General features: G+C 35.6%; 1 protein-coding gene across 1 annotated transcript; it reads left to right on the forward strand.

The window, feature by feature from the left end:
• On the forward strand, positions 1-16,697 carry LOC123764800 (type-1 angiotensin II receptor-associated protein-like). The gene is made up of 6 exons (XM_045752948.2): positions 1-174; positions 1,654-1,688; positions 3,663-3,774; positions 4,645-4,717; positions 6,612-6,758; positions 7,102-16,697. The coding sequence occupies exons 1-6, from the start codon at positions 136-138 to the stop codon at positions 7,221-7,223; spliced, it is 528 nt and encodes a 175-aa protein (XP_045608904.1). The 5' UTR covers positions 1-135; the 3' UTR covers positions 7,224-16,697.

Raw genomic sequence — 16,697 nt, forward strand, 5'->3', positions numbered from 1 at the left:
AAATGTATACCCCAAGGAGAAGCGAGGTATACTGGAGAGTATAAGGGAAGAGTGTTGAGCGTGGGAGTGTAAGCGACGCCCTCAACCACTGCCTCTGGCTGTCAGTGATCGATACACACACACACAGGTGGCATCATGGTTATCAACATTCCTCATGCTTCTATCGCCTTAAAGGTATATATATACTACGGCAGCTGCCACGTCAAGCCTGGTGGTTCACGTAGCTGCCGTAATACACCAGTCTGGGGTTAATGACAAGTGCTGACATGTGTTGTAATGAGGTAGAATGAGTCAGTAGTCATGCTAGTTCATTTGGTGACGTTTCATGTTGGTCCGCAGCTGTCATAGAGACTAACACTTAATACTTGTAACAAAATTACCGATTAATATTTGTAGCAAAAATATATCCACTACAGAAGACTTGGGGTTATATAAATGCTATCACTCGCACCCAGTTAATGCATTTCAAGGAATTCATTCGCTGTGATTTAAGATAAATTGGTTATATGTACATTAATAGTTCAGTAATAGGAAAAGACATTGAGTGCCAGTGCCATAGTAGGAGGGTTGATAGTTTGTGACAACTATAGGAAAGAGGGTAGAAAGACAATTTTTTTAGGGATTGCAAGGAATGAGGAATTACAGGGAATGTATTATTTGCAGGGTAACTGACATGACAAATATTTCTTGACTTTGTTCTCGACTAACAATCGGGAAACCCGGATTCAATTCCCGAGTGGGACAAATTGTCAGGGATGTTTCCTTTCGCCAAATACCTCGGTTCACCTAGCAGTAAATAGGTAGCCAAGAGCTGGGTAACTATTGTGGGTTGCATCCTGGGATAGGTCAGTTGTTCAACATGATTATTATACAGTACAAATTCTATATGGTATGTGGAAAGGTTTGTCCACTCTCTCTACACACATTCGCTGCTTCATGCACAAGGTTCCTTAAGATTATTTCTTCCAGATGAACACTAAATCCTCACCTTAAAGAGTATGTCTGCATTTCAATTTGATATCGGTAAGAATGTGTGTTGTTAAAATTAGTGTTATGCATAAAATTGTAAAAAAAAAAAATTGTAATTTACTTATAATACAAGTTTGCTTATCCATTAATGTTACTCTAATGTGCTGTCAGTCTTCTACATAGTCTTTCTGGCTTAGCATCTTCTTTCTTCCTTGTGTCTTACTGCCTTTGTCACCCAGTGTTTGACTGTTAAAAGAATGCTCTACATGTATAGTAATAATACTGTACTGTACTACTAATTACAACTACAGTACGTACTAACAATACATTTAATATTAATTATAGTAATACTGTACTACTACTAAGTGCCAATTCCAAGTTTACTCATAATACTATATTGCAACATTTTGATCTGTACTGTACACTTCTTGTATTCTCAATGTTTTCACTTAAGATGACTATACAGTTGTCTTACAATCATAGATTTTTCTGAAACACTTTGAGGGATCTAAATTGTTAAACTTTTTTATATTTTGTCTGTATTTAGATATACTATATATTAAACAATTAATTTACAAATTAATTATTATTAATTAATTATTATTAATTAATTATTATAATTGAATTAAATAAACACTAGTTTCTATATTACAGTACTGTGTCTAATTTTCTTTATATTCACAGGGAATATTCTTCGCACACCTGATACTCACAGTGTGGTAATGATACAACCAGTTCAGTATTTGCATTGGCTAGCTTGATTTATGCACTGTATTGTTGGCCCTGATTTTATGTGATGTAAATATAGCAAGTTTTGTTTTGCAGCCTTCAGTGTGTAATTCGTTCGTGTATTTTTGTGTGCGAGTGTGTTTTAAGATTATGGGACAAAGCATAATGCTATATTAATGGAATATATATTTTTGTCTTGTTACTTACATGATGATCCCAGTTCTGCATGATGGAATTTAATGATTGGTAAATACTGTGCAGTATTTAGAATTTGCTTTTTGGTACAGTCAATGCTTAGTTTTAAGTAAATGTGTACTGTATATCTATGAGAGCTGTTGGGTCAGTCATATCTCTTTCTAAAGGGAAATTCAGAAAACAGGATTGTTCAAACTGCTAATTTTTGGTCAAAACTGGCCCTTAGCTTGGCAACAGGCTACGTGTACCACGACAACCATTTTGCCTAAGAGTTTTGTTGCTTTTTGTAGTAGCGTCCACTGAAAATCGCCTTCCCAACACTATTTTGTTTAGCTGAAAATACGACAAAGTCCTGCTGCTATTTAAGCAAACGATAGACCTTGCAAAGGCAAATTAATAGAAGATTTCCTTGCATGTGTTAATTGAAATGCATCTCTAGAATTCAGAAAGATTTGATCAGAGTTCCCTTCTCTGAGATGTTCAGGTTCCTCCTCTGGGTCTTTTCTTTTTGAGTTTCCTGTTCAGGGATGTGCTTGGTTGCGAATGTGAGGCTTGGTGATGAAGAATCAGCAGATAGTGTGTGGTGCACTCAGTTTTGACTTGTGCTAGAGATGGTGCCTTGCACCTTGGCCAGATGTGCACTTAAGTCACATTACAAGACCCTATGCTACTTATAGCACCATACATTCACTCTTGTTGCTGGTATTTGAGGTTTGGTGTCTGGCTATTGACAGTGCTTAATATAGTACCTGGAATGTCTGCCAGGTATACTTGCATGCAGTAATTTGTGCCGGGTACCATGAACACAAGGATCCAAGTTAATTAACATACATAAAGTTGACAATAAATGTCAACTACTGTATATAAAATTAAAATTTGTTATTCATTTTAGTTTTTGTAACTTTATTTTGCATCAACGAAGCTTATCAGTAAAATATTCAGCATTTTCTATAGATATTTTCTTTGAGGGATCTCTGTCAGTGGTTCTCTGAGCTTAACTCTAGTTCCACCACACCTTAGCCCATCACACCAGGCCTCTTAGATTTGTCATCTACTAGCAGACAGGACACAGAATCTGGCTTACTCTGTGAGTAGCAGGGGTTCAGTGATCAACTCCAAGTCTGGGGAGAACCCATCAGATCTTAGATACAACAAAATAAGCAACTGCTTACTGGAAAATGAGTAAACCAATTAAGTAAGGCAAATGATCATTACTGCAGGTTAAATGCCTTGACTGTATTGCACATGACAGCCACCAGATGGCTCCTTGTCCCTGCCCTTTTCCCTTCTTCCTTATGGAGTTATTGGGTTTTATACAATCAGCTCTAAGAGTGAGGATGAACGGAGAACTCGGGTAACCTTCATTGCTGTCTGGTGTCTGTCACAGTGAGTTTACCCCACAGCAATGACCAGTGACCTTGTTTATCAAAGGGAGCCTCATTTTCTAAAACAGTCACTTGTTTCATTGTACAGTACCTATAAATTCTGGTGGATTTTCCCAGTTTTGTGACTGATCTTTAATTTCCTAATCCCCTTGCACCATAGTGAGCGAGATTCTGGTCCTGGCTCCCAATAGATGATGGATAGTTCTGGCAGAGGCCTGGTGTGTTGGGCTAAGTCTTGGTGGTACCAGAGTAAAGCTCGGTGAGCCACTGGGACCCCAACAAAAATGTTTTTTTCACAACATTCAGCGCTTCTTTTTTTTTAACTTTATTAAAACTGTTTGAAATCTTATATCAATAAGGAAGTTACTATATCTTTCTTTTTAGGAGCAACTTTTGTGGGAGTCTACCAGAGAGTTTTGTTCTTTACAATGCAATATTCCTCCTAACAATCATATGGAGTCTGCACCAGAGAGAATCAGAGGAAGCTCCATTCATGGTCAGTAATATGTACAGTACTTGTTTTGTTATTTCACTTTAAATTTTGTTTCTCTTCAGTGTTAAGCTTCAATTCCAAAATATGAATTATATACGGTCAAACTTGGTATATCTAATGTTTCTGTGACTCATTAGATACTTGGTTTCCATTTGAGTTCCCTTGTTTGTGTATCACCCACAGAATATTCCAAATACATAATCTATTCTTGCATAATGAAATCACATTGTGATATACTGTACAGTATATGAGAAATTTAAGGTTTACAATGGGATCAAATCCACATACCTGAACTCCTAGGGCACAAGTACAGTTTGTGCAGGTCTCTCCTGTCAGTTTTCCTGAGAAATTTATAGGTTGTAATCCTGTCTCCAAAAACTCGCATATTTCCAGGTGATGAGCTTTAATTAATCTAGTCTTATCTCAAAGCTCCTCCCTCTAGGAAAGGCAAGATAATTAGTAAAAAATCCTTAACTGTAAACCCCATGCTCCCATGTTCAACCAGCAGTAATTGGGGACCTGATTGTAAGCCAATTGGCAGTGTCAATGGGAAAAAGGAGTAGGGCAAGGATTGAGATAAGCTGTGGGAGGGAAATCTCCAAGTCTGCTAACAGGAGCTAAGTCATCATCTCCTCTACCCACCTGTACAAAATAAGCACAAAGTATTAGCTAAAATTTTACCAATGTTGCAAAAATACAGTGATACCAGTACTAATACATTGGTACACTTCTTATTAAAATGTAATATTTGTAATCCCTTTGAAGTCTAGGTATTTTTAGGCTTAAGATTTTTACATTTTGGATGCTTGACTATCATAAATAATTTAATTGCCTGATAATTTTGAGAGTTTAATAATATATTTTTCCTTCTAGGCTTTGTGCACAAATCTTTTGGCCATAATGTTTGATATAGTGAACCTTTCGTACTATTGGAGCCACACCATGAGTAAGTTTCTCACTGTTTCTTACTGTTTCTCACTGGCATGTTTGCTACAGTATCACTTTCGTTCACCAAGTAATAAATGGGTACCTAGAAGACCTGGAAGTTAGTCAATTGTTGTGGAGTTGTATCCTGGGGAGGGTCAGTAACTAGACCTGGGGGGGGGGGGGTGAACTCGATATAAGCCTAATGTATACAGTACGTGCTCAGGCTATCTGTAACTGATGAAATTCATTAATTAATTACTTATGTGAATGATATAAATAGGAGTTGCCTCCTCTTCACATCCTAAACTCATTCATGTATAGGGCTGTTGATCCATACGAGGCAGCTGCTATTTCTATGAACAGCAAAAATAGGAGCTGCCTCATGTGCCAATAGACCTCTGAACTTGCTTTAGTAGTATGTTCAGATGATGATTGAGTGATCTGGTATACAGTACTTCATTACAACTACATAGTTGTGAAGACCATATGAACATAATTGGTATACGTATCATGTCCCGTAATTATAATCTACGGGAATTTTATACCATGATTACCATTTTGACATATTAACACTAGTGATGATATCTGCATTTACAATTGTGAAATGATAGCAGGTTTTTTGCATGTGTTAAGGTAAACTCCACTACATCCATATTATATCCAGATTAGCACTATTCGTATGAACACACAGTAAGTTTAAATCGATGAATAATAACTGCATTACCCTATCTATTAACCCTTGGAACTGCCTACCCGCCAAAGATGTAAATGCTAAAACACTGCTGACCTTCAAAATCCAGCTTGATAAAATCATTGGGATAAATGGGCCACTGGCTTCCTGTCCTCATCAAGGCTATGAGAGAGATAGTGGCTCCTCGGGCAAACATATGAAAATACAGTGTAACTGCATTTTAAGGGACATGCCTCCCAGTGGTGATAATCTCATGAACCGTACCTGCAAATTGGGCAACTCATGTTCAAAGACTAAGAACATGAACCCCTATGAAAAAGAACCTTGGACTAAACTTGGTGCAAAATAACAGCTAGGATGCACTCAATGTAAGAGGCATAAACACAACTTGGAAGATGGAGAAGCGACGACGTTTCGGTTCGCCCTAGATCATTATAAGGTCACGACTTTATAATGGTCCAGAGCAGAACGAAGTGGCATTGCTTCTTCATCTTCCGAGTTGTAGTTTGATCATCATTTCTTCAGCCACATTATTGTGACTTATCGTTTGCAGAGGCATAAACACGATTGTGAATCATAAAAAAAAATGATCCTGCTAGGAACAATCATTCTGGGGGAAACCAACATCACTCCACTGGTTAAAACAGCAGCAAGTAGGTCTCATCAGAGTGTTAGAGACTTAAAGTACTGGTACCAGGCAAGTGATGAGGGTGAGTGGCAGGTTACGATCCCAGGTGGTCTAGGCTGCCATCTTGTGGCAGATGGGTTAGTTGAGGTTAGGGTTTTTCACCCATTACCAACTATTAAATGCATTGCTTTCCTCATTTAATCTTTCAAACAGTTGTTTATTTTCCGCGGACTTCATGGTCATTTTCCTCACTTTTGGGTCGATCTCTGAACCCCCAAGCTCCCCTCACTTCATAGAAAAACTAGATTCTGATTCCCGGTAGGTTAGAATGGGTCTTAAAGGTCCAGGTACACTCTTAAGGCTAAGCATTATCAGCACACAAACTGTAGAACTACTATAAGGACCACCAGAAAGGGGGCATTTCAACATAGCACTTTATTTTGATTATGTTAAGCAGATTACTAAGCTTTATTTTAATCAGTTTTTCATTGATAATAGTAAGTTAATTTTCTAACTTTTAAGTTGTGAAATATCTTGAACATAATAAAAATGATGGATTACCCAGAATGATTAATGTAGTTTACATTGTTTCAGCTGGCATGAAACGTTTTGGAGCAGCTATGGCCGTCTTCAACTTACTGCTACGTCCATTGACCAGCTTTATGCTCTATCGAATAGTACAAGATAGAGCTGGAACATACGGGAATTTTGGTTTACCTTCAGGTTTAGAGGGTATCTTTGGTTAGTACAGTATATCGCATTGCTGTTAATGATAGATTAGTGAATAGCAGAGCACTGTATGTTATTTATAGTATACTAGGGGTGGGGGTACTCGGTGTTGCCAGAGTCTGTCTGTCTGCTCTCTCTCCTCTATATTTATCTATTTCTGTCTATCTCCATATATTACTATCTAGCTCTGTATCTAGCTCTCTACTAGTGCACTCTCTCTCTCCACCTAGCACATGCTCTCTCTCTCTCTACATCTAGTGCTCTCAGTATAGGTTAGGTTTATAGTGCAGTTTTGTTATTATATTATATCCCATGTTTAGTATTCTGTTCGCCATTACAATTGTTCTGATTTCAGGTGGTCCCCGACGCAGCCCATATGAAGATATTGATCAAGCTCCCCAGACTAACCCTTCAGCAGGCTTGGACCAAGAAAATATCCCAACTTCAGCACCCAATGAAAATCTCTTTACCACCTAAGTATTAAGGCTTCAATATTTTCAGGTTTAAACTGGCAGACACTGTTAATCAAAGGTATTTGGCAGAATCTTGAATGCCTGTTTTATCTTATCCTAACCTAAAATTAAACCTGCAGTAAATTATTTTGTTTTAAATTTTTGAAGTGTGTATAATATAAAATGGATTGTTAATAGTTTGTGCTTACTGTACAACAACAAAAGCAGCTGTAAAGAAAGAGCTTCAGATGTAGCAAATACTTAAATGGGTGTCATTTAACCAGAAAGCCAGAAAATGTCATAACAATTGGCTCTTAAACTGATAACCTAATTAGAGGCATAAAAGGAAATTATCACTCAAAAGTGAGATGCTGCACACACTTGAAATATAAACATGCACAGAGCATTTTCATTTATAAAGAAGTCTTTGGGTTGTGTGTGTTTAGTTGTGCATGCTTTTCTCAACACTGCACCCTCAATATTTCCTGCCTGATTGATGTCTGCAAAGTTGCACTTTGTCTACAGTGTGTAATCTTTTAATGGGTTGTTTTGGTCCTGTGTTCATTTATTATTGTGGTTGTATTTCTTATCCATTGCCATTTTAAGTTCCTTAGGTTTTTATGTTTCATAACTAACCAATTTGGTGCTTTTATTTCCTGATGGGTTGTAGTTTACAGCTGACATATTTCCAAGCATATTTGAATTGCTTAGAGATTTTTATATAAATTATGCATTCACATTAAGTTTCACACTTGGAAGTTATTAATGGTATGAAGAGCTTTGATGCAGTAACAGTGTAAGAATTGATAGTGTTAATGAGTGATTGGTTTTATATATGGGGAAAATGTCAGGGTTGTGTATTATAATGTATCCATTGTGTTTTAATGTATATATGGATGGCATAATGATCACTGTATCAATACTTAGGAAAAGGGTATGAAATTAGAATATAAAAATAATAAGATGTATTTCCTCAGGCAAAAAGTTATAAAAGAATTAATATGCAGATAAGCTGAAACTCTTTTTGCACACGTAAATGAAAATTGTTAGAGTAAAAGTTAATTTGGACAGACAGAATTTTGATGGAGAATAGGAAACTCTAAGTGTGTGAGGATTTCAGAGCAAATGAAGTCTTGAAGTGCAGTTTTAATAACTGTTTAATTAGTTTTAATAACTGGATCCATAATTGACCAAAGAGGAATTTGTGTAGAAGTGGAGAGTAGAGGTTGCATCTCTTTATGTTCTTGATGCTCTCACAATCGACTCATTCAGGATTCCTAGGTTCGAATCAGTGAAAGGGACTGAAATGAAAGGACACGTTTCCTTTCACCCAATCGCTCTGTTCACTTAACAGTTAATGGGTACCTGGGCGTAAAGTAACTGTTGTGGGGGTTGCATCCAGGGGAAGAACAATGCAGTACAGTACTGTAGTTCAACCTTGGGAAAGGGGGGGGGAACCTCGATACAAGCCTAAAGTGTATTTATGCACGTGTGTGTGTGTGTACAAAATATATTCACACACACACATGCACGTGCACAAGAATTGTACTGTGAAGAAATATACCATATGAAGATAAGCTGTTGCTTTAAATTATATTTTGCTCAGGACAGGGTATGGTAAATTCCCAAAAACATTTATAGAATATTCATTCTATTGCAACGGAGGGAAGCCAGGCAAGGTGATATGATGCTTGAGGTGTATGATGCAGCACTACTTGCCTCCGGTTTGGCCCACCAATTAGTTTTCCCATGTGGAAAATGTTTGTGATGTATAGGTAATTTTATGTTTTCACTATCATCTCATTCCCCAGCTATGGTGGGATATGTATGCTAGTTTTTTTATGATTTACAAGCACCAGTTTACAATCTGACCACCTCAGGGCCAACAGTGGTCAAAAAAGGCATTCTTGGCAAACTAAAGATTAAACTTTTCTGCCCTTACAAAATAGTCATTGCAGCATGTCCAAAAATATAGTAGAATGATAATGCATTATTATTAAGGTACTCCCCAACAGTTGAGATGTTGCTCTATAGAGTATGTGATGTTGGAATGATGTCTAGGTGTTTTGGGGTAGGTAATTAGTTGATGTAGGTGGACTGGTGCACTGAGGTTTCTACAGAGGAGTTAGGCCAAGATGAAATTTGTCTTGACTCCCGCATCTTACATTGTCTTGCATGCTTAATTCCATGGATAGACATACAGTACCTTAACCACTCTTCACTATACACTGCATAGTATTGTCAGTTTTCATATAGAAATCCTGTGCCTTTTTCATGAGCTACCATCCTGGCACAATTTTTGTTTGCTGCCTGTGGCTGTACCATTCATTGCATCAACAATATTTACTTTATCATAACTGATTTTCTCTGTTGCATTAGTTTCTCTCACGCTGTGAGCATAAAACTCAAAGATCTTGGGTCTGGCTTTTAAAAAAGTCTTGAGACTTAGGAATTCCACTCTCCACTTTTCTTATTTTTGTTTTTTCCTGAAGTTTATCGGAGAATGCTTTCTCTTGTTTGCTGCCAGTATAAATGTGCTTTGATAAGTTTACTATATTTTAAGCACATGGTGGCTAGGATATTCAGTATTTTGACTAATATGGAATATGAGCAAAAATCATCCTTCAGTGTCCACTTACACAAACAAATCTGGGTTGGTGTTGTGTGGTGGTGACTTGGATTGCTTGGCTGTGAAAGGCTGAGTGACTACTTCCTCTCACCTCACCATTCGATGACAGGAGGTGGATTGGATGGAAAAACAAATAGTTGATGTGTTCAGATAGATAGCGGCCAAACCATGCATTGTTACCTGTATCTTTAATTAGACTAGAATGAGCTTGACCCTCCATCAGTATTATGTAATCAGTAAACAAATGGTTCATTTTCTATATAGGTTGAATCTCTTTGTAATATAAATTTAAGCCATAACAAAAATCATCATTCCATATGTGATTGATGATGATATATTGTTCTTTATTGTGTACAGAACATGCATGCTGCAATTCACCTACTTACTCAAGGTATTCCATTTCCAAAATGTCATTATTTTCTGGAAATGTTGTCCTGCTTTTCGGTATGTGTTGCTCTTCCTCCCAGTTGTGCCTGACTAATTCTCCATAATATGAACATTTACTAAAAATGTTACAGTACGTTAACAAATATTAAATACCAAATTCTTATTGTTAAAATAGATGACTTGATTGTTGTTCAGCTGATGATCGTCTGAACTTGAGTGATGAGCTTGAACATGAACACGGTATTCCTCTGTGTGTGTGTGTGTTGTACGTTTTTTTGCATGAATGCATTGTTATATAATTTAAAATAAAGGAAATTCAAATAAGGCATTGACAACATTTATTTGTGGAAGCATTGTGTGTGTGTTGACAGCAAGTTAAGTCAGTTGACTATACTTGTCTGGCTGTCAACACACATACAATACTTCCACAAATAAATGCTGTCAATGCCTTATTTGAATATCCTTTACTTTAAATTAAACAATGCATACATGCAAAAATTGGTATACAGTACAGTATAAAGCACACAGTACCACAATTTTATTCTCTGACAATGTTAGTGAAGATAGAAAGAAGCGTGAATGAGTGTGTAGCCAGATGTGGGATGCAGCTGTCGGTGAGGGCAGATGCAATGGCAACAGATGCCTTGTGTTGGCAGAGTTCGTGTCTAGGATAAGAAGATTGTTTAGGTAGCAGACCTCCCAAGAGCAAGGTAAGAAGAACTTCACCAAGAACTGATAGTTTACTAGGTGAAGGAAAGAGATGAATTGTTGCAGTGCTGGGGTCAGATTCACGAAGCGGTTACGCAAGCACTTACGAACGTGTACATCTTTCCTCGATCTTTGACGGCTTTGGATACATTTATTAAACGGTTTACGAGCATGAAAACTTCCCAATCAACTGTTGTTATTGTTATAAACAGCCTCCTGGTGCTTTGGAGCTCATTAACTGTTTAATAATTGTAAACAAAGCCTCCAAAGTTCGAGAAAAGATGTACAGGTTCGTAAGTGCTTGCGTAACTGCTTCGTGAACCTGGCGCCTGGTCTGTGACTGAATATTTTGAAATGTCTATCTTGTCTGCATTTAACTCTAGCGCGAAAACGTTGATGCACAGGTAGGATGTGATTGGTACCCAGTAAGTGTAAAGCAGAGATGAAAGACTCTGGGGAAGCTGTAGGATGTTGCTGCCAAATTGTAGGAATAAGAAGGCTTCTTTAGAAGAAACAGAAGTTGACTTCCGTCAGTCACAATGGACTGATAAACAAAATCTACATGGTTGTATGTGAGTGCAAGGGCTCCATATTTGAATATTTAATTTTCATTTATATATAGCCAATTGTTGCTTGTTGTGAGCTGTCATATTGCAGTGAAGTTTTAACTCTTCTTGCAGCATTTTGATATTGTACAATTGAATTTTTCTGTTGTGATGAATAGAAATAGAATTTAAATTATTTAGGGAATTATTTACTTTTATTTCTTGTAGCCACACATGCTCATGATTTATTGCAAATTGAATGATAGTTTGATAGAAATTTTGTGCAACAAGAATTTATATATTTTTAATATTCAGGTACATACACATAGGCTAATTTAACATGCCTATAGCTCATGAACTACTTTATTTATGGTTAATGAATTAATTTCATTATTATTAACTGCAGAATCTCGCCTTATAATTTGATTTTCAAATTTATATTTTTATGCGTAGCTCTAAAAGTGGTAATTTGGTAATGCTGTCAAGATGAGTACAGACCAATCTGATGCCACTGGTTAAAATAGGAAATTCTTTAAAAAAAAAATTATTTTAAAGTTGCAGCACTTAGCTATGCACACTGTTGATGCAATCATCAAAACATGTGAGAGGATGTAAATGAAAGCACTTAAACTTTACAAGGGAATGCGAGTAATTTAAAAGTCTGAAAATAAGGGGTGTTGCAAATACAGAGATGGAAGTCTATATGATTGTAGCTGATGGTCACTGAAAACGTTGAAAAACCCTCTGTGGTTATCATCAAAGAAAGGGCTGGGGTAATTCATAGGACACTGTTAGCCACTGGCACCACACTTCGACTGCTCAGTTCAGTGATAGCCTTGATTTTTTGCAGGTTGGTATTTGATAACCCCCCCCCCCCATTGGTCCAAGTGGTTAAACACTGTTCCTTCCCCCTATCCTGCACTCTTAGCCCTTCCAAGTGCTGTACAGTATATCCATTCGGGCTTAGCACTTTCTCCTTGTGTAAATTACTATACCTTACCTTACTGGCACCACAAGAATTTGCTGTATATTTAAACACTTGATGATCAAGATTTTCGGAGACAGTGGTAGGCCTTACAGTGTTTCTTAGCCAGTTTGGCAAGTGGTAATTGATACTACATCATCAGTTTTAGTGTGGAAGGTTGGGTGCTGGAATGTGTCGGTTCTTCCTCACAAGATCTGGCCAAATAATTAACACAATCAATTATTGTACATCCAGGATTCTAAAATAAATTCGGTCTCACAAGTTTTCAGTAAAATTAATATAAACCAGTAATAGCTTCATTTCCTCTGTTATGGTTAATAAAGTTGAAGCATTTAATGTATAAATAACATCAATTTTATTTCTAGAACAAATTTTTATTTTAGTTTTAAGAAAGCTATTTATTCCATGGTTTAATCTAGCTGTGTAACTTGACGAGTGAATGTAACCATTGAGTATTTTTTTAGTGACATGAGCTTGTCACTAAAGACAAGAGCATTACTGGTATATGATAGGGGTTTTGCTATGAATATAGAATGCTATGAGATGACTTGACATAGTAGCTGGTGCCTTTGCCAATAAGATAAATTATTGAAAGTTCGTATTTTTGTTCTTGCTTTCTCCATAAAATACAGAACTATTTAGTGAATCAGTTGAGAAAACATTTGAGTCTTTACTGTACTTGTTATTTTGCAGCAAAATACTTAATGTGTGTGTGAAGGTCAGTTAATAATAATTTACATTATTGAATGTCTAGTATTGTATTATAGGAAAATTTAATAAAGTTTGTAATATTCTTTATACAGCAACAATATATGTTTTAATTAACTCTTGCCATATGTTTAAGTTTGCTTTAATAGCATGTGGTGTACAGAAGTATGTGAAGCATCTCAATCTTAATATTTTTAACATTACCACCTTACATAGAAAAAATATATCTGGCTTTGAAAAGTGTTATTCCAGCCTTAGGCCTAAATGTTGTACAGTATATGAATAAGAAGGTTGGTTTTTGATAATAGACGAGTTGTAAATTTAGCATGCTAGTTATATGCTGTAGAGCTTAATGCTTTAGTACACTACAGTATCAAACTTTCTTGATAAAACCAACAGTCTTGAAAGATATAATATGTTACATATACACAGAAATCACAATAGCGTGATATATCAAATGAACAAATCCACAAGGGCTGTGATGAGGGTTTGAACCTACGTCCGGGATGATCCCAGACGTGCCTTAGTTGACTGTGCCACGACATGGTTAAAAGAATTGAAACCTGGAGTGCTACTGCCTTCACAAGGATCCCGCAGCTTCTCCGAAGCACAAACCGGGGTTTCACGGGACTTCAAATCCTTGTGGATTTGTTCATATAATGCGTTAGTTTACTTTAGTGTGGCTCTCTCAATTATTTCTTCAATCTTACTATATCTAAAAAAGGGAAAAGAATATGCAGCCAAATGGCAGTTAATGTGTATGAAGAATTAGTTTAGAAATGGGGCAAGTTAGTCAGAACAGGGAAAGTTACATGTGAATATAAAATAGAATAAATTTTGTGCTCTTCACTATGTACCTTGTCTGCACCTGATAACCAATCGAGTAGTTCAGCACATGTGCAGCCCCGCAGATTGACTGTGGTCACTATGAATACTAGTGGGATTTTGTTTAATCAAAATTAGATGTCTGAATTATGCCTGTACTGTATTATCAGACGGTTCGGCAACCAAAAGACTGCTTCAGTGATTGGATTTGTGACGTGAATTGTTGGGAGAAATTAAAAAATATACCCTAGGTTTTGTATTATGATGTATAAATACATTGATAGAATATGGAAATAAGGGTATTCTTGAAACACACTGCTATTGTAACAAGAAATGAGAATGTAAGTACTGTATTTGGATGTTAGAGTACAGTAAATAAGATTTATGAAATGAAGATTTTTAACATTATTAATGAATTTAACAGATTCGGAGTTAACTGATGCATATATACTGTACTAGTATGTGTTGTTGCAAATGTTTGAACTAGCATGTATGTGTACAATGTCCTGTACTGTATTACTATATACCTATACAAGTAGCAAACCTTTATTAATATATTTTAAGTGTATAAAATGTAAACATTGAGAAAGTTCAATATATATATTCTAGTCTTTATTTTGTACATTGTCATGAACAATTTCTTACATTGCCATGAATGATCATGATCATTTTGAGTTTTCTTGGTGCCATTTACGTTCTGTTTAGCCACAACAGTGGCAAAAAATTCAAAATGAGAATGTGTTAGTAATTTTATACATTTTACTATTTTTTGGTTTTTTATATACTTTCCATCAAAATGATAGCAGATTGGGAAGAAAATACGTTAAATTATATGTTATGTGCACTCGTTAAGTGCAGCTAGCAACTTTATCCCCTTTCTGCATATGATATTAACCTGAGTTTACCTGAAGGCCACTGTCTCTAGTGGCCACAATGGGGACAGGAAACTGGGAGCTGAAAATGCACAGAACAGTACTGATACTAGCTAGCAAATGTGCATACTTTTCTAATGATGAAATTAGTGTGCAGATTATTTCACTTTCAAACCACTATTTTTTTTTTTAATCTACAGTCTCATAGCCACTTTATCTGGTTGTAACTTGGCAGTGTAAGAGTAAATTATTTAGATGCCATATTTATTTGTGATAAGTCAGATACACATAGCATAGCATAATCATCCACAAATATATCACATTACAGTACTTGCATATAATTTACTTAAAATTATTTAATTATAAATTTAATATATAGGGCAGCAGGGAAGAAAATAAAAACTATATTCATATAATAGTCATATATTATTGAATGTGACCAAAAGGGTGAGATTAATGAATCTAGCACGACTCATCCATTTCCCTTACGTTTTTCTTCGCATAAGAAGGACGTTGAAAAATTAACTCTACAAAGTTAATTTTTTAGTTTCATTTGGCCTGACGCTAAGAGTTGCATTTTGTTAACTCTTGTTAACAATGTCAAAGACAGTACGAATGATTACAAATTGTCTTGCTGCAAGACAATTTGTAATATTCATACTCTGTTTTTGACAATGTTATCAAGAGGTAACAAAATGAAACTCTTAGCATCAGGCCAAATAAAATTGTAAAAAATGAACTTTGGAGAGTTAATTTTTCAACTTCTCAAGCAAAGAAAACTGTAAAGAAAATAGATTCATGCTAGAATCATTGATCTCACCCTTTCGGTCACATTTAATAATACTGTATAGTGTATGACTATAGGAAAGACTGTTACCAAAATGTAATAATATTATATACTGTAATAGTACAGTATATATTACAATAGTAATATGTAATGCAAATTTTTTTTTTTTTTTTAGTGATTGTTTCCTTAAAGTGTATTTTTGGTTTGGATAATACAATTGTTTGTTTGTTAAAGATCATTAAGGGTCCTTCTCAAACTTTGTTAGACAGCTACATTTTTTGTGAGTTCTTGTCTTTCATAGCACAAGAAAGCTTAGATTTTTTGCTTAATTTTTAGCTATAGTTGAAAAAAATTTACTAATTATTTTTTAAGGTAAACTGGTAGAGTTTTAACTCTAATTTTAACCATTTTAAAAATGGTTAAAGCAATTATTTCTATACAAGAGTACTAATTAAACTTGAGAATGTCCCTTAAATGATTCAAATATAAAATCATGTGTATATATATTCATCACTAGGTTAACAGAGTATAACAATAGTTATTTATCGAATTAAAAATAATTCATACCAAATATGGTGTTAGTGTGCCATATATTACTTCTTGAAGTTTGCAATGAAATTTTTCATACTGTATGAAGATTGAAGTACAGGTATTAAAATTATATATACTGTATAGTAAACAATTCTGTTGGTCACTTTGACCAGTTCATTGCAGCTGAAAATCACCGTAATATTCTCTTCTCTCATTCTCTCTCTCTCTCTCATTCTCTCTATTCTCTCATTCTCTCTCTATTCTCTCATTCTTTCTCTATTCTCTCTCTTCTCTCTATTCTCTCTCTTCTCTCTATTCTCTCTCTCTCTCTATTCTCTCTCTCACTCATTCTCTGTCTCATCAAGTCTGGTTCTAAATATTTAATTCCAACACATATTTTAGTAATTATTTGTATCTGAGCTTGTGCCTTGTTAGGCTATCGAGACATCTGGTATGATAGTTTTACAATCTAAAAGTTGATGTATACAATACTGCTTAAGCTAATAAAAAAATGTTTATATG

This window comes from Procambarus clarkii, chromosome 48 (genome assembly GCF_040958095.1).
Source record: "Procambarus clarkii isolate CNS0578487 chromosome 48, FALCON_Pclarkii_2.0, whole genome shotgun sequence".
NCBI classification, from domain to species: Eukaryota; Metazoa; Arthropoda; class Malacostraca; order Decapoda; family Cambaridae; genus Procambarus; species Procambarus clarkii.